Consider the following 27,989-nt stretch of genomic DNA (forward strand, 5'->3'; position numbering starts at 1 on the left):
ACAGAGACATGTAATTACACGCAGTGACTTTGCGTCCCGCTTCACACTCGCTGAATGAATGTTTCCAATTTTTAAAAGTCAATAAGAGGTCAGGGGAGAATATTCCAAATCAAACCATTTTGCTCTCTATTCCTGGCTCTATGTCGTTTTTCATTGGATTGAAAATGTTTGTTTGCAGTCTGGCCGACTGACTGATTGCAGGGTCCAACAGTGTCTCAACTGCTAAAGCTGGATTTCACATGTCTCGGAGCGGTAATGGTTTGTTTACACATAGTGTCGAAGGCGTATAATTGGGATATGTATGGAGCTTGTTTTCCATCAACAAACCCGTCCGATGTGCATTTATAATAAAGTGATATGCTCATTTGTTGAAAAATCCCGTTTTAGTCGGACAAATGTTTTACCATGAAGTCACACATATGAAATGAGACATGTGAAAAGTATGTCTCATGGCGCAGTGTCTTTGCCGCTTCTCGTTAAACAGTGTTGTGGTTCCTCTGCCGGGAAGTCAAGAAATCTATGCATCTTTCTACAGCACACCTACGCTGTGTGGGAGTGAAAGAGATGGACAGATACAGATCATCATGGTGAATGAGACACTGATGGTGAAAGGTCAAGGGTAGAAAAGAGAGACACGGGATAAAGAAAAGGCACACAGAGGGAGTGAGAGAGCAGAGACGTGCGTGCAGTTGCCAGGGAATCAATGTCTCATTGCAACCATCTCTAGTGACATCTGCCACTAAGTCTCCAAGTAACTGCTACCGGGTCCCAAAGCACCTTGCAAATGCACAATTAATGTCCACTGATGCAGTCAGGCACTGACTCCTCGTCCCTCTCTCAGCTGATCGGCCAGTCAGGCAGCATGGGGGAGACAAAAGGAGAAAAAGAAGAAGAGAGGCGGCAGCATGCAACAGAATGAGGATAATTGCACCTACTAGTCCCAGAGTTGGTGTTAGGCCCAGGGTCATTAATTCCACTGCCTGTGACTGAGCCCAGCAGTGCCTCTGTTCCTCAGTCTATCCCACTCACCAATTTAATTATGACTCTTAATTGTAAAGCCTCTGTGGAAGGCCCCAGCCATAATGCATTCTAATGAATGCGACAGATGTTGTGCTGTTATGCCATCTCTCGAGCAATTACTCTTATAGCGCCTGCGCCGCTTCCCTCACAACTGTTTCTCTCTTTTTTTTTATTATTTCACCTGTAAATAAACTGCACCTGCTCCATCCCACAACAAGCTCTCTGGCATGTATAGACACACACCCCAGTCATCAGTCCCGCAAATTAACTTTCACACTTCAACAGCTTACAAAGGGCCATGAAGGACTCTCATTTAAATCAATTTATCTCATCTGAATATCGTCAGTTTACATGGCATCACACAGTGATTGTCTTGGGTACAGAGTGTACAGAGGTCCTCTGTTTTCTTCATCAGGTGTTTTTTTTTTGTCACCCTCACCTGAGGAGAGACAGTTAACAGCAGATTAACAAATAAGGCTCACTGAGGGGCTTGCTTGTTGATTAACTCTGCATCTGATTCTTTGTAATTTCTTATTGATGCTTGAAAATAATGCTTAAATTAGACACCAATAACATATGTAGGCATCTTGAGGATCCAAACAAGCTTTGTTTATAAGATTATCTGTAATTTGCTTGGTAAGCACATACACATCACATGCAGTCATATACGGTATCATCTAGTTGAAAATTTGTTTACCACACACTACATGGTGTTTTTTACAGAGAAAAAAAACAGTTCAATTGAAGATCAAGGTCAATTCTATCTACATCAAATGTTAGTCAAGCTGGAAGACGCTCAGTAGTAAATTTATGTACTCTTTCTGGACATTGTGTGTTTCTCAGGGGACTTTTTGATGTGAACACTGATAAAGCTGCCTGCTTTGTTGTTGCTTACAAATGAGAAGTTATCAAAGACTCTGCAATAATTGGAGTTGGCCGGGTATACATGTAGGTGACTCTGAGCAAGTGCAAAAGAAAAAAGCGCAGGCTACAAATGAAAGAAAAAGGAGCAGCATGTGTGGGATGACATAAGCTTAAAATGTAAACACAATTATACTGACAGACAGACAAAGGGAAAAAGAGAGAAAGGCATGCGAATAAGCTTGCTACTTGCATGTGTGTTACAAACATAGAGACACAGAAAGGCATTCTTCTAACCTTAGTGGTTTTGACTTTGTTGCCAGTGCTGCAGGACCAGCCAGTCAGGTCAGGCAGGACCTTACACTCCTCTCCATCCATACAAGGCTGCATCTGGCACCACCACTTCTGGGCTACGATGGAGGCTGGAGCAATAAATAGAGATGTACAAGAAAGGAAATACAGCAGGTTAACAAATGGATGCAATGACATCTGTGTTGTAGTACTTGAGACCTGTCTCGAGCCTTCTTTTTGAAGGTCTCATCTCTGACTCATCCATATTTTTATTCAGTCTTGTCTCTGTCTCAGACAAAGAGGACAAGAGATGAAAGTATATCAGAGTCTTATTCTGTACCTTTCTTATGGTCATAGGTTTCAACATGCCCAGTATAGTAAACATACATTATCAGTATAATCGAATCCCCCAAATCAAATCTGGCCACCTCTATCAATCATTTCTGGGGTGCCACAGCTCAGTCTTACCCTGCCTTGATCTTGACTTGGTTTCAACCCCTCAAAGTCTTGGTCTTGTCTCTGCCTCAATGAACTCTGGTTCTGGTCTCAGTTTAGGTGGTTTTGACTATAATATTGTATGATGTAATGTCGAGCACTGAAATAATAACAAAATGCAAAAGAATGGGACGGCATTTACAAAACCAACATTTGTTATTTAGTAGACTATAACTCAGTAAGACCGTACACTTATGATTTACTTTATATAAGCAGCCAACATGATGTTTTTATTTATTTTATTCATGATTATATTTGGCCAAAATAATGAGAGCACCCACAGCACAATTTGAAAATGTAAATGTCAAAGCGCTGTCCGAGGGGCTGATCCCACAGCTGGGACTGCAGTCAGATCAGCACCACGGACAGCACTCGTGACAAACACTGTGGTTCTGCTCCAGTATCTCTGAGCAGTCAGGGTTTCCTTTTTATTATTTTTTATCTGTAGTATTATAACTGTGAAGAGCTAAAATGTATAGCAGTTACCTTTTTTTCTTTTTAATCAGATTAATGTAATCCCTCAACATGGGATCTTAAAGCCTGTGTGGAAATGGTAAATCTGGCACCCACGGGAGACAAAAAATGAAGAAGACAGAACAGGGGAAATATGACACAATTTTTTACTGTCATACCTACGCAGCAATGACTAATAAAAGTCCTTAAACTATCAGATTTTTAACGCTGCTGATGTTCTAACAGGGCAGATGTCTTTGAATAATATACGGTAATGTTACTACTCCCAAAAGTCAATTAACATGTATTTCTGCATTTGTGCAGATGTGTGAGTCGTTTTATATCATTTCAATGAAATGCCTTTGTTTCTGGTCTAATCAGCAAAAACACGAGGCACAGTCAGACAATGAGCCAATGAGTATTATTTCAATTGTATAATACAGACAGCAAGAACAGGATTATGATGAAGCGGTGCTATCAATTAAAACTTCTTCTCTCGAGCATTTGAGACAAGAGACGCTAATGTTTGTGATCTATTGTATAATTTTTTTGCAGGCATAAAAGCTCTCTCTGAAACGCATCTCTCTTGGATTCCATGTAGTGCATTGAAAAACAAATATGAAAAGGGACGTCTAGAGTTTGATTTAATTGTGTCTTTTTTTTGAATGACTTGATGATTTGAAATATGCAAGAAAATGCTGAAAAAGCAGCTTCAAAAGTTGGCTTGATCTACAGTTAATTCAGTCTCAAAACCCAAAGTTTTCTTGTGTCTTAACAGCTGACACTCAAATCTTCCAGATCATCTGACCGACCGTCTAGACAGGAGACAGCCCGACAGCTGAGAATAACTCAATTCCCTCTCTCCTAACTCATCATCCATCCATCCATCCATCCTCCTGTCTCGAGTGTGGATGCAGAGAGGGATAAAAGAGCGCACCCATTTCTCCAACTTCATTAAACTGCTGGATTGATGGTGTTTAGAGAGAAATTTTCATCCCTTGTGACTATTGTTTCCAACAAAGGCAGGAGACAAGGTGGTATTGGCAAGAAAATGGGCTTTCAGCTGCATAATGCAAAAGAACATGGACAAATCCTCTCAAGCATCATGTAAGACGAAAACACTGACTGAGAGAAAAAGAGGGTGTCAGGAGAGGAGGGAGGAAGACAAGGCCAAATAATAGGTGTTCACCCAAAAAGAAAAACATCTTTGCAGGTGGAGATGAGCAAGGAGGGGAAGTGAGAGAGGCAGAGAGTGAGGGGTGCGGATGAAAGAGGCTGTTTGAGGATGGCTATCACTGAGTCCAACAGAGAAAGGAGCAGATTAAACAAATAGGACAGGGAAAAGGTGAGTCATGAACTGAAGCAGAGTGGAAAATAGGCAGCACGAATGCAAAGACAGAGACAGGAAGACACGCGTGGAAGAGACGGAAGCCGAGGCCAACTCGCCAAGTCAACACAAAAGAACTCGGCGCTATGACGGGGCGTAACGTTGAACACACTGTTATGATGCATGAGCTCAGTGGCAGTAAGCGGTTCTAAAAACCAATGGCTGTGTAATGCTCGTTAATGTGGCCATTATGGTGTCGACGACGGTGCTTTGCACTGCAAGAGTGTTATTTAGAGCTAATGGGCATGGCCTGTGAGTGCTATTATGGAGTTAGCGTTCCCTGCAGCTTATCTCATGCTATACTGAGAGGGCGGGTCGGGCATGACACATAAGCAGCTGTCTGTCATGTCAGAAAATGAACAGGAGCCGTTTCAAGGCCTGTGATCTCATGGATGGTTCGGATGTTGGACAGCACTCACAGACAGGTCTCAACAGGTCAATGATAAAGAGATTACAGAGGTACTTAGTGTGTGCAGTAGTTCATTCTGAGATCACCACCTCTGGGATCATGTTTTGGTTTTTTTTCTGCAGAATACATGTGCAGAGTAAATGTGCAGATTGGTGGTGGGTGCTGGCTGGTTTCACTCCTATAATGCCTTCAAAGTCAGCTATCATACAAATGGTCTACAAAGGTCAATTTTTGAATGATTGTTCTCAAAGTGTAGCATTGAATATTACTTTAAAGGAATAGTTCAATACATTGGGACAATACTCTTTATTTGCTTCCTTCCAAAGAGTCGGAAAAAAAATAAATCTGACAAACTCAACAGCAATATCTCTTTTCAGAAATCATGACTTGGTTACCCAAAATAATCTATGGACCTTGTTGTGATCAGTTTTATGCAGGAAGCATTTTCTTCTTACTGAACTAAACCCACCAACTGTATCGTCACACAGAAAGTGTGCATGTACTGATGAACGAGAGGCTCATGCTTTTGACAGCGTGAGATGAAAACATAAAAGGCGTTCTGGACTGTGCTGTAACATAAGTTAGCTCAGGTGCGCTAGCATGAGCCTGTTGTCCATGACGAGATGCTCACATGTGGATGTTGAGCACCACAAGCCAAAGTGCCATCTAGTTCCATCATATTGTAGAGAAATAACGTAAACACCCCGCAGCTCAAACCAAAACAATCTGAATTGATTAACAGCACTACAAGTAAGAAGGAAAGATATGTGATTTTGATTTGGGGGTAAAACGTCCCTTAAATCTGTACAAAAACAAAATCCTAAAATTAGAGGCTGTGGTTTCACACGTAAACCCCTGTAAAACCACAGCTTTTCATTTTTACCTTTAAGTTTTTGTACGACTGAACAAATTCATGAGTATAACAGGTTCTGGTAGGTGGGTTTTGTTAGTTTTGGACAGAGAAAGCTATTTCTCCACTGTTTCAAGTTTTATTGCCAAGTTATGCTTGCTTCATATGTACAGTACTGTTGTGATAGTGGTATCGATCTTGTAATCCAGCTCTCACAGAGAATTTTTCCCAAACTATTCATTTATTAATTTACTGCTCCACCCAACCATGCCTACTAGAAATTACATTTGTATGTTACTAAGCTGCTCTCTTAATAACGTTGTTGCAATGCACAAAGTGTACAAAGCACAGGACTTTGACACCAGAACTTAAGGTTCACTTTCAGACTCCTGTCTTAGAGTTAGGCAACAATAGCGCTTTGGTCTTGCTTTTAGTTATATTCTATAGTAATCGGCTGTAATTAGCAACACTTTCTTATAATTTTAATCTAAAAAAAATGGAATTTGCTCTGCATCATGTTTCCCTCAAAAATGAATTTGTTGTTTCAAATCAATTAAGTAAGTAAAGCTTAATTCATATAGCAGTTTATAAAACACAGTTATGAAGCACTTTATACACAAACCTAAAATAAATGAATGAATGAATGAATCAAGTGTAAATAAATCACAGTATAGCTGAAAATAAATGCAATCCATCTTACCAACACTTTATCATGATTCATATACACAAGTTGTTCATTACTCAAAGTCACACTGACAAAGAATACTTGAAAATCATTTTTAGATCATTTTAAAATGATGGATGGATGCCACCGACCACTTTACCTCTAAAATTTATACTAATGTGCTCAAGAAGTAAATGTGAATCAGGAATGAATTACCCAGGTTTTGAAATAGAAAAAGGAGGCATTTTCTCCAGGAAAAATGTATGTAAGTACCTCTCAGCCTACCTACTCTAATTGCATCAGTCTCATTAAGAGTCTACATTTGTATTCACAAAAGGTGCATTTGCTAATTAAAAAAGGGGTTTCCAGCTCAGGCATACATTTCATCACAGTTACTATCCTCTCATTACGATAGAATCTGCACCCAAAATGGCTTCCTTTTAAGTTCTCTCTCAAACTTTCAGAGCGGGATCAGCTGAGGGCAAACGTCTAGACAGTGCTTTGCTTAAGGTGCAGGTGATTAGGCAACTCAAGGGACTGAGGCTATGTTATTCCCCAGGTTCTTACGCAGTCTCTGGGGTTCTTTAAATAAGGTTTCACGCCACAAGGCTGCCTACAGCTCTGTCTCTCCACCTACTGATCGCGTCAATCTAACACGCCTGATAAATGTCACTCATCGTTTTTTGTTTTTATGTGTGAGCTGGATGAGCGTTCATCCCAACACAGCCTCTGTTCATTTCCTCCCTGCAAAGCCGCCTGAATTGTCATTGTAATGTTTGTGACATCAAGTGGACAAAGTTGAAATTGCAGGTCCCCGTCATGCACGTGTTTATTCTGGAACTTTACATGAACACATAATTGTTGTGATGTTTGATAGGAGAGATAAATCATTGGTGCCAATTAACACTTTGAGAATTTATGCAGTGTCCCACTTCTACAGGTATTTAAAAACTGCTCACTGATGCTCAAGACATCCCGTGGAAAAAAAAACATTCAGACTTGACAGAAATCATGAAGTGGAAAAAAAAAAGTGCAAATCCCAAATCACACCCTGTTCTCTCAGGGCAACAAAAAAACATCAGGTGTTTCTCAGTCTCTACGTTAACGATCATATTCCGCATAATGTATTGTTACAACAGAGTTCGGGGAGGAAATGTGGCATCAGATGAGACATCATGCCATACCATTCATCAAAGACATTTATTTCATCTGATTGTAATTGAATGTGCCTACTACGCAGGTTCAAAGAGACTTCCTTCACCTCTAGCCCTTTCATGTTAAGTCACATGATAAAGAATAATAGATTATACTTTAAAATAAGAAACCTAATCACTAACTACACATGCCATTGTATTATGCAGGTGTAGCTGGTTTGATGTAAGGCAGGGCGTACTAATACAATATGTGCACTCCCGCCTCTGTTAGAGTGCACATTAATACTTTACGAAGGCACCGCCTGAGCTCACTCTATGAAGCAACACAAACTGCAATAGGGAGTTTACTTTGTGTGTATGTGCCTGAGTGCATTTGAATGTGTGCACATATAGATGCCTTTGTGTGTTTTTTTTGTGTGTACTTTTGTGTGTGTACATGTATGCAGTCCCCACTGTGCAGTAAGTGTTGAGCGTAAAAGCACAATCACAAGCAGCCCCACCGTGCCGTTGCTCTCAGGTCATTACTATTTAAAGGGAATATGATGTACCTTCACACACACGCACACACACACACGCACAAACAAGAAGTTTGGGATGGACCCAGAGGTATGGATACCCCCGGGCATTGTAACTGTTCCACTCAGTGATCCTGGAGTGCAGAAGCAGTTGGAGAGAGGCATCCATCTCTTTCTACAATGATTTACTAACACACTGTATCTCTGTTGCCAGGGCTCTCACAGCCATGCCAGCACACCCAGGTATGCATGACGGAAAAAAAAAAATAGTGGAAAATGCAGCAGAAAAAAACTGTCAGAAAAGAAAGATACACAGTGACAAAAGCCTGATACGATGGAGCAGATATTACAGTAAACAACAGCAGGTTGATGTGTGCTGCTGAAACACTCAACTAGATTTCTTTGCCAAGTAATGAAACATAGTTTGTCTCTCGCAGACTTCAACAAATAACACACCAAGCTAAATCCACTCATCCACCGTTTTCATCAGGTTGCTGTGCTCTCTGTCTTTCTCCACCATCAAACACACTAAACTGACAGCTTCTGTGGAAAGATTTAAAGTCCTTTTTTTTACTAATACTCAGAAAAAAAGTTGACAAGTTACTCTTTGCTACATAAGCACAATTTAGATGTACTCACAGTTAACTGGCACAGTTCTATTATGTGCAACTTTCTACCTTAACCCTTTGAAACCTGGAGCAGCATCACTTTTCTTGCGCTCCTTTCAGATGCCTTATACAAGTAAACCTTTGAATCCCAAGCAAATTATTGCAATTTCTCTTATAAGTGTGGGAAATGGCAATGAGCTCCTTGGTAATACAGTAAGTGTTTCACAAATTGCAAGAAATTAGTAGATATAGAAATCATTTTATTTTTATTTATTTATTTGTTTATTTATTTATTACAGATTTTCAGGTGATTTTCTTAAACTTTTTTCTACTTTCTTGCTAATTTGTAGGTCATGTCTTCTTTCATTGCTCATTGCCTTCTCCCCTTGTTTTCTTAAATAATCAAGCCAATTTGCTCAGGTTCTAAAGGTTTAACTCGAAAATGTACAAAATCTTATGCCATTTGTCCTGATGGAAAATCTACAGCAAGTGGACCATATTGCAACATGAACCCCAATGGCTTTGCAGAGGGGTCTTGAATCACCCTGAAGGAAATTTATTACACAGATGTTTACTAAAAAAAAAATCAATGATTTGACACAAAATATTGATTTAGAAATGTTTCTATTGCTTCTCCTTAGCATCTATGAGTAGTACTGGTCTGTTATTATGGCAGCAGTCTGCTATTCAGACATAACTGCAATTTAGTATTCAGAAAAAGGTATGACATGAATTTGTTTGATGATTGTATTACTCATCATAGAGGTTAGTTTAAACCGTTTTTACTTTGGGGAAATTATCTAGCAGAAGAACTGACATTTTTGGATCAAATGAGAAATCCCATGCTTATTAAAAATCAAAGTCAGGAGTTTTTAAAAATGAGAAAAACACTAACATTGGGTTTATTAAAGGAATACTTCATGCACAAAATGACCATTTGTAAATCATTCAGTCATGTGGTTTTACCTTGTATTCATGAAGAAAACTTTTTTACTCAAGTCCCATGTGCCCAAAGACTAAATATAGTATGATAAGAAAAATTCACTTTGATTTGACTGATTTTTAAAAATGTTTTCAGATTTATGCCTTAGGAAGCCCAGAGAACAGTGTCAGTGCCCGGCACATAAGGTCGAATAACTAAGCAGTGTATAAAGCGCTCCCATTTAGCTTTGTGTGTAGAAGCTTAATATTAAATTCTCCTTACACGTTAATGCGTTGATAATTTGACACTGCGAAAGGGGTCAAACCTCATAATGAGCACCTTTATATTTAGCACACTACTGTTGATGCTAATACTTGCGTGATTTGCATGTGTGTCCTCTAATAACCTATTTTATATACTGTTGTACTGATACAGACATTTAGTGAATAAGATGTTTTCAACAACTAAGCAAGGTGTAATAGCCCACATACTGTATTAGAAGATAGCTTTCTTTTTGGACATTGCACAGACTTACATTTATTCCCTGGAGGTGCAAACAAGCCCTGACCATAACCAACACATTCCTAACCAGCCGTGTGAGCTTAACTAAATTTGGCAGAACCCCAATTGGGAACAAAGACATTTTATTTATCCTGAATGCAACTGCAGTAAAAAAAACAAAAGAGTGGACACACATTTTGTCTGCTGTTAACAAGCTATTTGTCTCTCCAAAACTTGTCCTTAAATGTAAAATCTACGAGACGCAGACACACAAATGCAGCCAGAGCATCTCTCCTGAAAAAAAAACCAACGAAACAACAAAAACAGATTGACCTGTTGACCTCTGTCTGTTGGCTATTATCAGTTTAACTCTTAAAACTCTGACTGAGACTTTTCTATATCACCTTCCAATTTTTTTTGGCTTTTTATCCCTTCTTTTGAGGTTAATTCTATGTTTATGTCATGTGATGCACTCACTGCATGTAATATCCTTACTCTAGAGAATTATTTGTATGAAAGGTGCTAAACAAATACAGTTTTTAAATTATTATTACAGCACCAACTCTTCATTCACACACAACACTACAACCTATTCACTAACTAACAGAAAATTTAAAAAGTATGCTCCATGATTACTGGAAAAAAAATCACAGGAAAGAATGGAAAGGAGTTCACTTGAAAAAAGTTAATAATGGGCCCCACTGTGCAGCGGCCAGTAATGGGACCTGCTGCATTTACTCCTCTTTCAGCCAGCATCAATAATGTAACTCCATTTACACTGTGACTTTTCTACAAAGGCTGGCCACTGAAAGGGGTTTGTCTCTCTCCATCAGTGCTCAAGCCTAAAAGGTGAGAGTAGCATGCATGGACGTGTGTGTGTGTGTGTGTGTGTGTGTGTGTGTGTGTGTGTGTGTGTGTGTGTGTGTGTGTGTGTGTGTGTGTGTGTGTGTGTGTGAATGGACGTGTGGTTGTGTGTGTAACACAGTGTTGGACAAGGTGAGATCTTCAGTAACTGTGAACTCAGAGGTCAAGCATGACTCATGAGATAAGTGCTGCTGAGCACTGGATTTGGAAGTGAGAGGTGGTGACACTCTGAGGTGAGATCTGAATAGGAAATTAGAAAACTTCATGACGAGAGTGTGTGTGTGTGTGTGAGTGTGTGTGTGTGTGTGTCTACGTGTGTGCATGTGTGGGATATTGTGAGGGAGAAGGAGGGAAAGTGAGACTATCAGAAAGAATGCATCATTGAATGATTTTCAGTCATAATCATCAGTATCAGCTCCTCATCCGTCATTCCTTCCTCTTAGCAGCCAAGTCTTTAAAGAAAAGTGAACAAAAGCAAAACATCAGGGCAATGCCTATTCTGAAAGGATGGCAAAGCTTCACATGATTCCTTATTTATCCAAACTTTCATTACAAAGCCAATCATCTTTGCTATGGCTGCCTGATTTTATCATTATCAAGCAATTGTTCCCATCTAGGAACTCATCAAAGAGGTTAAACAACAAATCAACTTTTTTTTATTGGGTGAAAATAGTGCTGAAATGATCTTAGCAGGTATGTTTGTGACTGTGTCATTTGAATGGGAAAAGCACCGTCTACTGGTCACATGCGGGAATAGCAGGGAACAGGATGGAGGCGGTAAGCTGGGTGCTATACGGATGACTGCCATTACTTACTATAGACGTTACTTAGATGCTTAGAGTAAGTAATAGGTAATTAACCCAAATGTGCTTTGAGTCCCTGGGCCCTTACTAATAACACAAAAAAACATATTTAATATTGTTTGACTAGCTTGTTACTTCATGACTTTTAAAAACAACTGTGATTTTATATTATAGACATGCAGCATGCAAGAAAATGATGTATTGCTCAATAGTACAGTTTGTTTGTAAAAAGTTTAATATCAAGTGCATAGGTCTGTTTTCATCATTGGTGGGGGGCAGATATGACATGGGGGGTTTGGGGTCCTCCACAAGGACATTTTAAATGTCAAGTACTTAATTTCCTGCATTCTGGTGAATATTTATGTATTTATTTGTGCTTTTTCTGTGTCAATTGATGGTAGACATGTCTATAATTTCATTAAATAAAAGTTCTCTGCAACTTTTCATGTTTCTATTGAGGGATACAAATGCACATGTTCCAAATGTTGAGGGGGATGAGTCCCCTGCTTCCCTACCGAAATCTACACCTAATGTCTGACAAGGAGTGAGACCTCACTAGTGGTCTGATTCACCCATAGACTGTATATAGATTGCACACTGTAAATGTCAAAAATAAAAAATAAAATAACATTGGCCAATTTACATATAACATATAATAACATTATATATGTATTTTTGGTGTAATAACAATATTTTATGGTTATTTGTGTATTTTGTCACCTTCATTAGATGTATAGGCCCTTTGTTGCCAAATGAAAAGGTTACCAATAAATACCCTCTACATACTGGGTTTAATAAGGTCAGAGAAAAGGGAAAAATTATGCAAAAAAAAAATCTTGCAATAACTGTTGTTATTTTTACTGACACAGCAGAGGGCTCTGTGTGACCCCAAACGATGCAACAGTTAAATCACTACCCAAAATACACAACACAAGAAAATAATTCTAAGTAGTTTATCGAGTAAAATAACAGTTTTTGTTTACCTCGCTAAATGAGTTTAATATCTTCTCGTTACTGTGCAATTTTGAATCCGTTAATAGAAGTGAACAAACTAAGCTTTAGTTTGTTCACTTCTATTAACGGCAGAGTGAATGTCTTGTTTATTTCCCTCTTGCAAATTTCCATATCATTTACTTACTGCATTAGGATTCTAATGTGCTGATATGCTCAGTTTTTACTGGAAATAAACAAACCCAAAAAAACTGCAAATCTGATCAAGTTCTATGTCTGAGAAAATACATCACTTCGTCTTCGTCCACACATCTCATCAGCCTCTCTATTTGTGTTGGTTTATCAGTCATCCAGCTCAGCGTGAGTGTGGATTCAGCGTCCACCCCCCGGCTGACCTTAACAGTGTGAATAACCCAAGCGCATCGGAGACTCACTTGCTCGACTCACGTATGAGACAACTATGTATTTTCCTCTGGTAGGGGGCTAATACAGCATGATTGGATCGGGTTGGCCAGCACTGTGTGTGTGTTTGTGATCTCAGTGGAGCGTCTGTGGATGATAGGGGTCAGTGACACTGCTTGTTTCTTGCTGGGCCGGAGCTCGCAGAGCGGACAAACGGGTGGAACAAAGGTCTATGAAAACGACCTGCAGCTTTCATCTGTCTGTCATCACTTCACACACATACACAGAGCGCATTAGAAGGCACAAACACACTTACACATGTATATGCTTTCTATGTTTGTGTGAGCAGAATAATGTATTTCTCTATGCTTTTTCACTACCTGAGTCATTTTACATGTATTTTTTAAACTCAAAATCATGAACAACATAATGTTTTGATGTCCTGATTTTACCCATATTTTCCCATAAAACGTCCCTCTTGCTAATCTGGATACCCATTAGTTTCCACAAAGTTGTTGCTAGTCTTCCTGAGTTCAACATCTTGTTATGTCTTAACATATAAAAGAGATCAGAAGAAAATACTGTCTGTATTGCCATCTGTCGTATACTCAAGTGGCCCGTCTAGATGTGAAATGGAATGCTGTCCCAAATAAAATCAGGCCTTTTTAAGAGCAGTTTAAAATTTCCAGTCTTGAGGCCCAGGCAGTCTTGGTCGACAGCTGTCGTATATTTGATTCTCCTTTCACACAAAACGGGGGAATAAGGAGGCAAGGAGACACTTGTGGCTGAGCTTCCATTACCTGCATTAGTGGCTTTAACCTTTGATGTTACATGATCTGCTTGGGACAAGAAGAACCACAAACTGTTGGACCAGAAGGACAAAGAAATACAGTTTTAGATCATCCCAAGTCTACATTTAAAAACATACTATTTAACTCATTTTCAAAATCGCATCAGTGTATTTGTATTAAATAAAAAAACAAAGGAGACATTGGTGGACATTCACTCACTGTCTCACTTATAAATCGTAGCTTTTCTCAGCGCTCAGCATTAAAGACAACATTTTATTGTTCTCTGTTTTTGATATTTGTTCATCTTCTCCCTGTCTCACCCCCTGTGGGTTTCTTTACTGTGTGGCTTTGCTAAGAAGGATAGAAAGGCCAGGTGTCATTTTTCCATCAGCTTTTCATGTTTTGAACCACCTCTAAAAGGTTTAGCTCTGTTTGTGTTAGAAGCAGAGCAGTATCCTCCTTTTTTTCCTGCCATGAGAAAATCAATTTCCACACAGGAATCTAACCTGGCAGCAATTTAAAAAGTGCAACCTATTAATCTTTCCCGCAATGGACTCATTTATTTATGTCGTAATGAATCGGGTAATGATTTGTTTTTAGATGGGATGACTCATGGAGCAAATTTAATGATGCAAAATGATTTAAAACAATTTTGGCCTCTTTGACCCTGTCAGGTTCATTACAAAAACATGTTGTGTAGCCAAGGGATGTCCACACATACAAAACACAACTTGGAATTTTAGTCATTCACCAAAATATACTAAACATGTATGACAAAAAAATCCCTGCTGAGGAATTATGGGGAACTAACTATTTCTGTTTGATTTAGTGACTCAGCCAAACAAACAGCATTTTCAGTTTGAATATTTTCCTGACTGTAGATGTCATATAGCTATTAGTTGGAAAAGAATATGCAATATATTTTCATACAGTGTGTAAATTAAACATTTCTATCGAGCAGCAACCTCTAGGGCTGAAAAATAAGCCAATGCATAAGTGCAAAAAACTGCAGTTCATTGAATGGCCCCTTGAGGCTGGCTCTATAAGAGAAACAACCCCCATTTATCCCCATGTTACATTTCTTTAAATTAATTTATTTATTTAACCTTTATTTAACCAGGTTGGTCCCACTGAGATTAGGAATCTTTTTTTAAGGAATACCTGGCTGAGAAAGTCAGCAGGGAAAAAGTCACAGACAGAGACACAAAAGGAGACAAAATACAATTCACAAGCACTAAAATAAGCATTAAAAGCAAACTATCTATCAGTCAAAAGCGAATTCTCCGGCGGTCATTTGTACAACCAGGCAGGCTAAGGACAATGACATTCTACAGAATCTGCTTCTAGCGTCTTCATTTTAGATTTAAAGACATTTAGTGACACGAGCTCTTTGAGTCATTTTGCAACAAATTCCAGGCCGAGGGTGCAGAAACCCAAAAGCCCTTTTCCCAATTTCTGTCCGAGCATTTGGGGCTGAGAGCATAAAGAAGTCCTGAGAATGCAGTGAGTACTGTCCGGTACTTTTCTGCATGATAAAAACATACAGATAATGAGGGAGCAGACCAAGAATTGCCTTATATATGAAAATGTACCAATGTAAGAGCCTATGGGTCGCCAGAGAAGGCCATCCTACACGAGAGTACAGCTCACAGTGGTGCATCAGAGCTTTACAGTTTGTAATGAACCTCAAGGACACATGATAAGCTGAATCAAACATATGGAGACACGGAGCAGAGGCATGCATGTACAAAACATCATCAAAGTCCAACACAGGTAAGAAAGTTTCAGCAACAAGGCACTTTTGTACATTAAAGAAAAACACAGCTTGTTTTGAAAATAAAAACCTAATTTTAGCCTCAGCTTTTTCACTAGGTTCAGCACATGATGTTTAAAATTGAGGGAATCATCAATCAAAATATCCATGCATTTGTAAGAGTGAACAACCTCTATCTCTTCTCCATCCACAGTGACCATCACAGGTGACCTAGTCTTCGACCCAGCTTTACAGCAGAAGTAAACAATACTTACAGCCTGGCACAAAAAACTATTTCAGTTTCAATAGCTAATTTCTTCATTCATGACAACTGAACCGACAGCAAATTTTTAACTCGCCCGTTTACATTTTATTGTGGCTTACGCACATTTAAGGGCCACTTGCGTTACAGGCTGACACTAAAGTCTATCAGTCAGATCCACCCATCGCCTCTCCACAGCTCCACCCTCTAAGCCCAAATACGGTCACTTCTGGCTCCAAAAAAACAAGATGACAATGATTGAAATGCCCAACTGGAGGCTTCAAAACGAAAGTCCATAAACCAACGGGTGATGTTACTGTGGCTATATGTCCATTTTTTATACAATCTATGGTCTTAACTTAGGAGTTATTTTAGAGATTAGAAATACATGGATCCAGAGGGTATTGTAGATGCAGTTAAAGTTGTTGGTGCAATTGCATATGACCAGTAAAATTAGACCCACAGTAGACTGTTGAGGTGATTTGCTCAAGGGAAGAGTTCTCCTTGTGCTTGCTGAACAAAGTTTAAATATGTGATGATGTACAAACTGACATTTCTATAAGACAGAAACATGTAAGTTTGCACCCTATACGTGAAATGTTGAATTATAGTGTGGAAATATGTACACCCTTTGGAAATGATATGGATTGTGCCATTGCAAATATGGGACTAAGCTATATGAATATACACATTCACACACACAGACACACATGGTTGTGGAGTTTTTACCTTCAACACAGGAGGGTCTGGCTCTGGTGGTGCCAGCGACCTGCCCAGGGAAACAGGAACACTTGACGGTTTGAGAGCGCTCCTCAATCTTATTCTTATTACAGCAACGATGGATGGCCACCACCTCACATGTCCCCTGTTTCACCTGGTAAGAGACTAAGAGAGGTAGAGAAAGAAAAAGAGGAGAGATGAGGGGGATTATTTGCTAGAAATTCATAGGCTTTTATGGAAGCTTATTGGTGCTTTTGACGGTTTGCTGCAACAAAGAGTTTAAATTCAAATAAATTTGTGCTGCTAAAAAAAACAATCAAATATACACCACAAAAGCTTCTCTGAGGATTAAACAAATCTGCTGAATTATTTACTTTTGTATAAACTCCTCAATTTATTCCAGCCTCATACTCTGTGATTCATAAGTAAACAGTCTTTAGTGATACTTTGCTTTTATTCTCAGCACAGTGCCCTCATTAACTTAGACACCGAGGCGGCTCTGTTGTTGTCACTGTGTGCGGGAGGCGGAAACAGAGCAAGAAATGTTGAAAAAATAATCATCTCTTTTGACTCCTTTCACACAATAAGCCATTTGGTCTTAGTAAATAAGAGAAACGCACATTTTTGAGTCATATGGCAGAGGGTACATCTTTATAGGTTATGCTTGTATATGTTGGTGCGTATGTACATATACAGTATGGCAGGGACGACAGCTGCACGTGTGTTACCTGCATTCACACACCTCCACATTTTACCTCTGCGTGTATGTGTTCTTCTCTGCACTTGTGTGTAATCCTGAAAGTCATAATTTATTTGAGGATAATTGCTTTTCACCTGACACCTCCAACACACAAACAGCATCTAATCTCCCCTGATTATCTTTACACTTCCCCGGGGACCTCGGTCTGGTTAATTATAACATTCTCTTGACAGTAATGGGACAGAAGGGCGCGTTTAGCTTAAAGTACATTTTAAGCCAAAGCTGTCTGCCAAGTAGCAAAATTCGTCTTCTTGTGTGTGTGTATGTGTGTGTGTGTGTGTGTGTGTGTGTGTGTGTGTGTGTGTGTGTGTGTGTGTGTGTGTGTGTGTGTGATGTTACTGAAACAATATGCTTCCATGCAGGGACAGTCATGTATGTATCTTTTTTGAATTTTAATTGTTTTTAGTTTTTGAAAAGGCTTGGTACATGGCATACACATACATTACTCTTCCCTTCCAGAGTACTGACACCATGGAAAAAAATGTTGTGTTTAGGAGAAAGACTTTGATTCAGTGGTTCTGAACTGGTCCAGCCACGGGTCCAGATTTCACCTCAGTTATTAGCTCAAGGTCCACAAATTAGAAAAAAACCCCCCCACATATACAATTCTGTTTCACGAAATGTAAACAACACATTGGCTTAGAATTCAAAGAAATAAGAACTATAGCAAGAAAAAACTGAAACTGCACTTCAAAATAAAGGCTTAGTAGTGGAAATTTTCTTTCCACTTGACACATTTATACAACACTTGTGACCATTCGGAATGGACTTGGGACCAACTTTTGAAATGTGGCCTACCAATTGGGAACCACTGCTCTTGTACATATGTTCAGTAAAAAAATAAAAATAAATGAATATAACAACATTGCCAGTATGGATAAGTGCCGCACAGTGGTTTAGCATTAAATGGCTCACATGACTGCAGAAGCGTTTATGGGTAACAGTTAGGGTATCGTTATTATTGCGTACTGTAAATCAAACATTTTGTTGTTTTTTTTTATAAAATATGTTGAATTCAATGTGTATTTTCATATGTTGTTTAATTTTGGGGGGAAAAAAAATTAAATCAAAGCTTAAATCATTAAACAATAATTTGGCAGTCCCATGCAGTAACTCTGAAGACCTCCTACAAGTAATGGACCCCCTGTTGAAGACTAAGGATCTGATCTTAACATTATTACATCTGCCACGTGTATTTGTGTGTGGTCTACACACATAAAATACAACAACATGAGCATGCTGCCAGGATAATGTGTGCATAGGCCTGTGTAAATGTTTGGAAGTGTGTACTGTAGAATGTCTATGCTAACATTAAACCATTGAATCTCTTAGGAGGAAGGTTTTGTGGCAACCTGAAGGAAAAAGCATCGACCACAAATGTTGGGGAAAATGTTTAGTAAATCTAATCTTTGCTTATGGCTTCTGAACAGATTCCAGGTGCCTTATCTTCCCTCTCAAAGCTTGTTGTGCACTCCGGAGAGTCTCTGGCACATCTTCTCGAGCACAGCAAACCCTGCCGGCGACATTACTACCTATAAGCCTCTTTACAGCCCTGGAAAAACCTTGGTTATACTGTACCATGAGCCCAGATTTCATTTATGTACGTGACTTTACCCAGACTCCAAAACTTTTCATGCTCGGCTGAATAAGCTTTGCAGGCAAACACAAAAGTGCGCACACGCACACGCACGCACACACACACACACACACACACACACACACACACACACACACACACACACACACACACACACACACACACACACACACACAGCAGCAGCAGCAGCAGCAGCAAACACACAAACAGAGCGCACACACACTCTGTAGAGGGTTCCATTTCTGCAGGCCGTGGCCCCTCTCATCCTTTCTGATTTAAAGTTTGTTTGTTCTCTTCTCCAGAGAGCCCCATCAATGATCCCAAGCTCTCTGAGGGCGCCCCTCCGCTATCATCCCTCCACTTTCATTTCCCTCACTCCTCTGTCTCAGGCTCTCCTGAGGCTGGAGCAGCTGCCGGATTACCACTGTTCTCACACACACACACACACACACACACACACACACACACACACACACACACACACACACAAACACATATAGCCCACATCCAATGATAAAAATCTAGAATATAATAAAATTGAACCGGACTCAACGGGATAAAAATCAGTGCAACTGTAATTATAACTGGAATAATCACATTTACAGCACAAAGTTACAACAAAAAAAACAAAACAAAACAAAAACAGTCTAATTCAAGCACAGTCAAATTGCCTTTCTTTTAATCAGATGATGCCCTCATTTTTATTTATCCTAATGGAAAATTAATTTGATTTGTTTGCGCAAAGCAGTGACTGGTCAATCAACTGCCCCAGTCTCAGAAACAGGCGGCTTGTTAGTGAGAAAGAAAAAGAGAGGGGGTCGTGCAGGAGGAGGAAAAGTGTTGTCACAGGTCAGAGGGTTCACAGGTCTCCTCTGTTTATTGCCTACAGCAGACCTGGGTCAGGGATGTTTGTATTTTAAAACGGTAAAGCTTTGAGGATGTGTGTGAGCAGCGGAAAATAACCCAACCTGAACTCCATTTATGTTCCTCTTTTTGTCTGTGTAAATCTTAATTAAGTATAAATGCACATAGGGTTAATACAGGCTGTTGTAATGTATACAAGGGTGACAGGTTGGAAGGTCTCTGTTGGGTTTTTTGCGAGGTTTACACTCACAGCTTAATGAAAAGAGACAGAGCCCAAGGTGCTCTTCAAGCAAATATTCTAAAAGCCTTTCTTTCATGGCAGGTTCAAAAGGACACTCAAAACAACTTCAGCGTGTCTCAGATGTTGTCTGTGCGACCTTCATCAGGGAGTAGCACAACAAACAGCATGCTGAAAAACATTTTTGAGATTGATGGTGATTCATTGCCTTGTAATGATCATGAACTTGGAATAAAGTCGTGAGTAAAATATAACAGAGACATGGCTCTTTTGCAGTTGGCTCTATTGCATATTTCTGAAATGTCATCACATCACTTATATTCATCTGACAATTTAGCGAAAGAATTTTCTGCAGTGGGATTATATCAGCCTAAAAGGTTCAAGTAAATCCTATCATGCAGATAAGAGACAGTTGAAGTTGCTGTATTGATTGTGAGGCCAGATGCCTCTATACAAGTGCAGACATGACCGCTAAAGCCTCAACAAATTATTAATTTCATCAGACCTGCACAAATACGCTGCTTTAAACTTAAACATTACATCATATCTAAATATAAAATATTGATTTCTTTAACCTCAGAAAATTAAATATATATTATTTAGTTCTGTTTAGTTTGTGGTTTTGTTCTTTGCTTCTGAATTAGCAGTAAAGTGGAACTATTTGATTATGAAAAACTGCTGTCAGTCCCGAGATTAGCTGGCAACATTTCTATTTAGTGTCACAGAAATGTGAGTAAAGAATAAAATCATGATGTAAGCAGTAAAAAAAAGTTGTAGCTACATTAGTGCTGCATTTTGCTTTAATAATGAACAGCTAGCATTTTCTCCCAAGTAGAAGAAAGTTTTATCATGCTGCAACAATAATAACATGCTGGAAAACAATCAACTTGGTTGTGAAAAATACGATAAAAGTAGGTGGATACATTCGCATGAATTTACTTTAGGCTATATGTAATGTTTGGGAGCTTGTAAGTGTGGGTCTATTTCAGAGCAGAAATGTAAATCAGTGAAGAAGAAGCACTGCTATGAATTATACCCTTGAGCATCCGAGGTATATAACCGATCAATAGAGGTTAGAGCCATACAGAGTTTACAGCCAAAATCTATTTAATGTGGGAGAAATGAACTCAAAACCACCCACTCTTGTTGACCTAAAACAACAGGTGTAAAGCAGCTTCTTATGTTTTTATAGCAAACACTCTTATAAGACTCTCACAATAGTAAAGTTAATAATTTTAGTGAACAGTTAACATATTGCATATATGCATTGTTTGAGGTGATTTATAGTGTACAGATGTTGCTGGAGCATTTCATGTTCAACTTAAGGAGGCTAGGAGCCTAAAGCAGCTAGACTGTGATGGCTGTTAGCGTACCAACACTGACAATACTAACATGTTGACTGGACCAAAGTGGTGGGACGATGGACCAACAGACGACAACAGTCACATGCTGGCGTGGCTAAAAATGAAAGCTGTCAAAATTGTGTCTGTTTTCAAATTGCAAATTGCTTTCAAATTGGGGGGGGGGGGTAACTCTGCATAGACACTCATGTTAAAATATCCAACTTTACAGCAGAAATGCAGTTTACAGCATGGCATAAAAACTGATGTGGTCCCTATAGCCAATTTCAACATTCATGACAATTGTATGGGGGTTGAATTTTTGTTTAGCTCAACCATTTACCTTTTATCAAGGCTTAAAGTTATGCATAATAAAGAGCGGGCTGCTTTAAGTGTCTGCCAATAGTGTCTTAAGTTTCTCGGTCAGATCCAACCCTCATTCATCCACAGTGCCAGCCTCTTGCCAAATTATGGTCACTTCTGGCATCAAAAAACCAAGTTGGCAATTGCCGAACTCTTCAAAACGGGAGTCCACAAAGTGATGGGTGATGTCACAGTAGCTTCATCCATTATTTTTACAGTCTATGGCCCATCCATGATCTTTTTCCAAACCTTACCATGTTGTTTCAGTGTCTAAACCTAAGAAAAGTGAAGGCAGTACCTATCAAACTAAGATGGCCTTCTGAACCTACCAGAAAGTGTAACAGGCCCCTATTGACCCATATCCACTGATAATGACCATTTAATGGGTTTATAACATCCCGATAGGGTGCAAAAGTAGATTTATGGGTTTCATTGTTCATATATGTTTAAATGCTGCCATACTAACCTGAAAACATCAACAGCTATGATATATGAACATGTAATTTTCCACAATGAATTGTCGCTGAGAAGTGTGTTAAGTTGACCCATGAACCAAGTAGTCTGAATCGCAATAGTTCAAAACCAGGCCACTCCAAAAAATCAGAAAAGTAGTCTAGAGTGCAAACTGAAGTGCTGCAGCTTGACTATGAACACTTTTACTTCTGTCTTACATCCACCAGCCCCTGTTCAGAGTGCTTCCCCTCATCTGCTTAAGATTCATGTGTTGAGCAGTCAGCCTCCAGCTATATACACATAATAACAGTGTATCTAATGTCTCAATGTTGCCTTTAAACCATTCTGTTATGGCCATCTCAATGTAATAGAACCCAGCACACGCTGAGATGAAAAGACTTCTCAAGCATGGCTAAATGCTTTTATTCCCACAGCAAGCAGGAGGGAGGTGGGGTGTGGGGGTAAGGTGGTGGTGGAGGGGTGGCAACAGTAGCTGGGCAGCCAACAAACCAAGCTACCTTGAACTGATGGGTTAGCCAGGCGATTGATGTATTCTGACAGACACAGGCGAGCAGAAGCATTGTGCAATTTATCAAAAAGCTGTGTCTTTCCCCTGTCAATACCTGACAGGCATGTCCACGGCTATGAAAGGCCAGATATCTAGAAAATCTGTCACAGGTGGCAAAGTCAATGTAGAGGGACATACTGTACATCTCAGTGGGAACACACAGGTTAGTCTCAAGAAAGCAAGGTTACAGTGATCACTTATGTGGAACAAAACATGTCACACATTTTCCCACATCCTCTCTGCTATGAATCAACATATTTACATGTTACACATAGTTCGCAAAACTCTTTTTTTATTTTCAACCCTCTTTTCTTTCTTCATTTACCCTCTTAGATCACTCGTTGCCCTTTCTTTCCCTTCTCCACTCTCCTCACTTGCTCCATCTCATCCTCACCCCAGTCCTACGCAGCCCATCAATCCTCCTGACATTATCAGTGTTTAACAGGCCCACAGGCTTTTCGCTAATTATCATAACAGGTCGCTGGTACGGCTGAGTACTCCTGCGCAACAAATCTATCCCCAATAAAACCTGCTCACTAAGGAAACATCTTATAAGCAGCCTTAGATAAGGACACAAAGACTTGAATGCTCAAATTTAAACGTGCATGGACGCACTGGCACACTTGTCTACAACAAGCTTGTTTATGTTTAAAGTGCAAAAGACAGTAGTTTTAATGCAGAAATGTAACTTAAGGTATCATTTGTGATCAATGTTGAACCAGGGATTAGCCAGGTTTGCTTTCATGCTCTTACATGCTGTGGAAAGTTGAAAAACCCACTGTTAGTTTTGCACACTTCTGCAGCAGTGACTGAACTGTGGGTCTCAGATGATCAAATTTCAAGCATTCAAACAGGAAAAGAAAAAGAGAATATGAGAAAATCAAAGAAAATGCAGGAGAGTGTTGCTCAGAGCTGTGAGAGCACAATCAATCAATTTACCAGCAAAGAAAGTTTGATGTTTGTATAAGAAATAACACATAAGGTTGGAGTGTATCAATATTTGTGCTGCATTGCCTTGCTCAAGCTACTGGAATGCAATTTATTGTGTGACTTGCTCATGAAACGCTCTGTGTAATTGTTATGAAAGGCTGTAAAACACTAAATGAAAAGCATTGAAGATCTTATGGTCGTGCTAAAGAATTTATTGCCGCATGTTTGGCAGTAGATTTCATATTTTTCCACACAGCCTTGTCTTATTTGTGAGAAGGACAACTGTGAAAGTGGCAGGATGAGTAATGAATACATTAGTTTATCATTTTTTTGTGATGATTGTTTCAGTGCTAAGACATGAGATCTCTTGGAGTGTGTTTTAGTTAAGTTGAATATATTAAATTATATTGCAGGTCAACTGAAACACAAAAAAATTGACATATTAGACACTTAGTGTGTCACCTGCCAGGTATGTGTTGAAAATATACGGGACGCTATAACTGCAAACAGGAACACATTTGGTGACTCATTTTATATGATTTATTCCCAAGAGAGTACTGCCAGAAAACAAAAAGGAAAGCAGATGTTATTTTTCTCCAACATTTATTTAAAGTGACAGCTGTCAGTCATATTATGTCCGCATGGTTAGTTGACATTCATTCCTTCCATTCCCATTATAGATATGTTTTTGAGGCGAGTTTCTGTAAAATGACAGATTGCCTCTGAGAATGACTTGGGTAAATGAGACTAAGATGAAAAAATGTATTTCTTGGGAAGCATTTTTTGACCTCTAGAGCCACCATGTGGCAGCATATGGTACAGCACCAGAAACGCGTATCAAACAAATGCCTCACTGACCTGCCAACACAACAGCAGTAAAAACACTTAAACTCATACAGTAGGAAACACAGAAAATGGATCTAGCAGTCATAACACACAGCCAATTATTTCTCAGCCTCAAACCGCTGTGTGTGTGTGTGTGTGTCAGGGTGGTATTCACAAGTCCTAAACTTCCACCAATTAGAGTAAACCCTCTAATAAAGCACCAGTTGGTTTGGGAGAGAGTCATCTTGTTTCACCGCAAGAGGGAAATAAGAAGAGGGCCGGCACCCATGCTGACCTTCACAATACACAGGGCCTGCAATTAGTCGTGTCCCTGCCGTAAGCAGGCTGCCTCCTCTCCGTCAAAAGGAAACTAATACCGTCACTCACTGCACAGACTGGATGCTGGTAGCATTTCTGTGGCAGATAAAGGTCACTTTGCAAAACACGAGCAGTGAGAGCGTAGAGAGACCAGATAATTAAGGAAATTGTCATAATTAAGTGTGAGGAGGAGGTGACTTGGGAGGTTGTCACCAACAAGTCGAGGCACAAGATGCCGTGACTCAGCACGGCTGTCCCTGCAGCTAGCCCCGATGAAATATTAATAAGACTGTGTTGGTCATTTTTTGGTTGGGTGGAGGCCTGTCTCCATGACTTATGGAAATTAAGGATAGAGAATAAATTTAGCTTGTGGGCCTAAATTGAGTCAGATGTGGTTTCTATCTTTTTTCATGGATTTCTCGAGGAGTAAGTGAAGTGGTGCTTTGGTTAAAGGGAGTACTGCAGCTCTATGCATATTAATGTAGGCTTTGCCAATTAGGAGCCTGAGGATTAAATCATGAGCCTACATGACCTCTTCTACATGAGACATACAACCTACTTCTATAGCAACCCTAAACTACTACGAATGAGGCCGCTCCAGAACAACAGCATCAGCCTTGAACTGCTGGATGTCTGCAACCACTCTGAAGAGATCACATCACACCCACACTGATCTATTTGTGTTGACAGCTGCTGACAGCTTAAGTGCCATTTGTATCTGTACGGGCTCGATCATTCAAACTGGGGTGTGTTTGCATCCAAGCCCAAAACGACGTCTCGTCTAGATTACATTATGCCACACTGAGGGACAGAGCAAATTGTCCCCGCTCCAGCTCCCGTCCTCCAAGATCGGGATGACTCAGTCAGCGAAAGGCTCTGGGAACATGTGTTATACCTTTGCAGTGACAATGTAATTAACCTCTTGTGGTGTTGGAAGGGGGTGTTCAGAGCAAGACCTGGTGTACCTGTCGGTCCCCGATGGTTACGGCTGCCGGCGGACACCGGGTCAACGCAGAGCATCACCAAGGCAACAAGGAAGGCCACCTGCACAGGCCAAGCTGACCTCCCCCACAGTTTCATCCTTAGAGAGGGAGAGAGGAGGAAAGATGGGAGAGGAGGAGGAAGAGGGCATGAGAAGAGGTTAGAACACACACACACACCTACCCCACCCCCACCCCCACCCGACCCCCGCCCCCCCAAAAAGACAGGAGGCAGAAGAGTGCAGCAAACAAAAGATATTGCTTTTCAAACAAGCCGATACAATGAAAGAGGCAAGTTGGCAAAGGTCAAAGGAAAAATGACAACCGTGAGAACAGAATAGACCTGAGAAAATATTCTTCCAGCACAGGCACATATACTGTGGGTGCAGCTAACTCACCAGCAGTACAGTCTGCTACCAGCATCCTTTTATGCCTATTAGTATCACATTAGGCTTAACTCTTCCAATTTTCTTCTGGCAGCAGATGATTACAAAAGAAGTTGACTTTATGAGTCATGACATTTTACAGAAAAACATGGTTCAGCTGAGAAATAATAATATGTGGATTAGGACTAATTATTATTTTCACCATTGATCATTCTGTAATTTTTTTTTCAAACAATTGATTAATCATTTTGTCCATAAAACTTTAGAAAAAAAGTGCAAATTACTGATTGCATTATTTTCCAAGAGCCGCAGTCTTTAAATTGCTTTTTTATTTTGACCAATCATCCAAAATAAAGATATTTCTGCAGAAGATAGAAGATATTCTGTTAACTTTGACATATAAAAGAGCAGAACTACCTCACATTTGAGCAGCAACCCGACAGTTAATAATAATCTGACAGCAATAATGACCAATTATATAAATAGCTGCTGATTAATTTTGGGCTCATTGGCTACTTGTTTAAGATCTATTGGGGTGTAGCTGTTATTTCTGCAGCAAACACTAGATTTGATCAATGACCAGAAAATCACGAGGCAAAATGTGTGATAAATCAAAAAATAAGTCATTTTTTAAGAATAGTTGCTGGTTCTAGGTCCTAAAATGTGAATATGTTTTGCTTTCCTCTGTTTTATATTTATACAGATCCTGTGTTGCATGTGATTACTGCATAAAAATACCACTACTACTTTATTGTTGTTTGGATGAAACAAGCAATGTGAAGAGGTTAGCTTGACTTCTGAAAAGTTGTGGTAAGCATTTTCAGAAATGTTGTCATAGAATAATTTAATAAAAAATACTGATGAATCCAAAATGAAATTATTGGTTTGCAGCACTAGATTTTTCAAGCCTTCATGTGCGCAGGATGTCATCTCACCTGTTGGTCGTCTCAGTCTTCCTTGATGTATCTTCCACTCAGTAGCTCCTCTGTGGACAGGGTGTACACGCCATGGCTGCATTCACTCACACCTCAGCCCTCCTCCTCCTCTTCTTCCTCCTGCCTCTCCTCTTCCTCACCTCAAACAGAAGAAGCCCCTAGAGAGAGTAGGTACAAAGACACTCGGTCAGAGAGGCCAGCCTGCCCTGAGGTTCCTCAGTGGCCTCTAATGGCCTTGCATGAAGGTCTATGCACACGCACGCACGCACGCACGCACGCACACACACACACACACACACACACACACACACACACACACACACACACACACACACACACACACACACACACACACACAAACACACACAGAGACACAGGGGTAGAGATGTGAAGGCCTAGATTCTGTTAGATCCATTGTTTACAATAGGTTCACCTACCCCCAGGCTGAATGTGATCCCCACTCTAAATCACACACAGCCCCCACCCCACCCCACCCCGTCTCTCACTCACACACACACACACACACACACACACACACATCCTTATACTCTGTCATGTACATACACAAAACAATGGACACGCTGAAACAAGAGCACACAACACGATAAAATTTAAATTGATTTCAAAAATGGCTGTAAGAAAAACCTGCAGAATAATCTCACAGCTAAAACATTCACCGGTAGCAAATCAAATGATCAAACAAGCCACAAACACAAGTTGACGTCTATACACACACACAGACACACACGCACACAC

At 39.9% G+C, this 27,989-nt stretch overlaps 2 protein-coding genes across 3 annotated transcripts in view; both read right to left on the reverse strand.

Moving 5' to 3' along the window:
- Window positions 1-1,491: 1,491 nt before the first annotated feature.
- On the reverse strand, window positions 1,492-27,372 carry tafa4b (TAFA chemokine like family member 4b). The gene is given in 5 exon segments (XM_088086620.1): window positions 1,492-2,018; window positions 2,020-2,303; window positions 16,686-16,841; window positions 25,898-26,013; window positions 27,234-27,372. Coding segments are annotated over 4 exon segments (645 nt in total). The 5' UTR covers window position 26,013; window positions 27,234-27,372; the 3' UTR covers window positions 1,492-1,928.
- eogt (EGF domain-specific O-linked N-acetylglucosamine (GlcNAc) transferase) overlaps window positions 27,265-27,989 on the reverse strand; it is a 58,755-nt gene continuing 58,030 nt past the window's right edge. Inside the window, exon 17 of one of the 2 annotated variants that reach the window (XM_088086612.1) lies at window positions 27,265-27,391. The gene's annotated coding sequence lies outside the window, so the exon portion shown is untranslated. The remainder of the gene's footprint in view (window positions 27,392-27,989) is intronic. The other variant, XR_015778432.1, reaches the window with a different exon arrangement.

Source organism: Plectropomus leopardus, chromosome 2, assembly GCF_026936395.1.
Source record: "Plectropomus leopardus strain MGB_pleo_1.0 chromosome 2, ASM2693639v1, whole genome shotgun sequence".
NCBI classification, from domain to species: Eukaryota; Metazoa; Chordata; class Actinopteri; order Perciformes; family Serranidae; genus Plectropomus; species Plectropomus leopardus.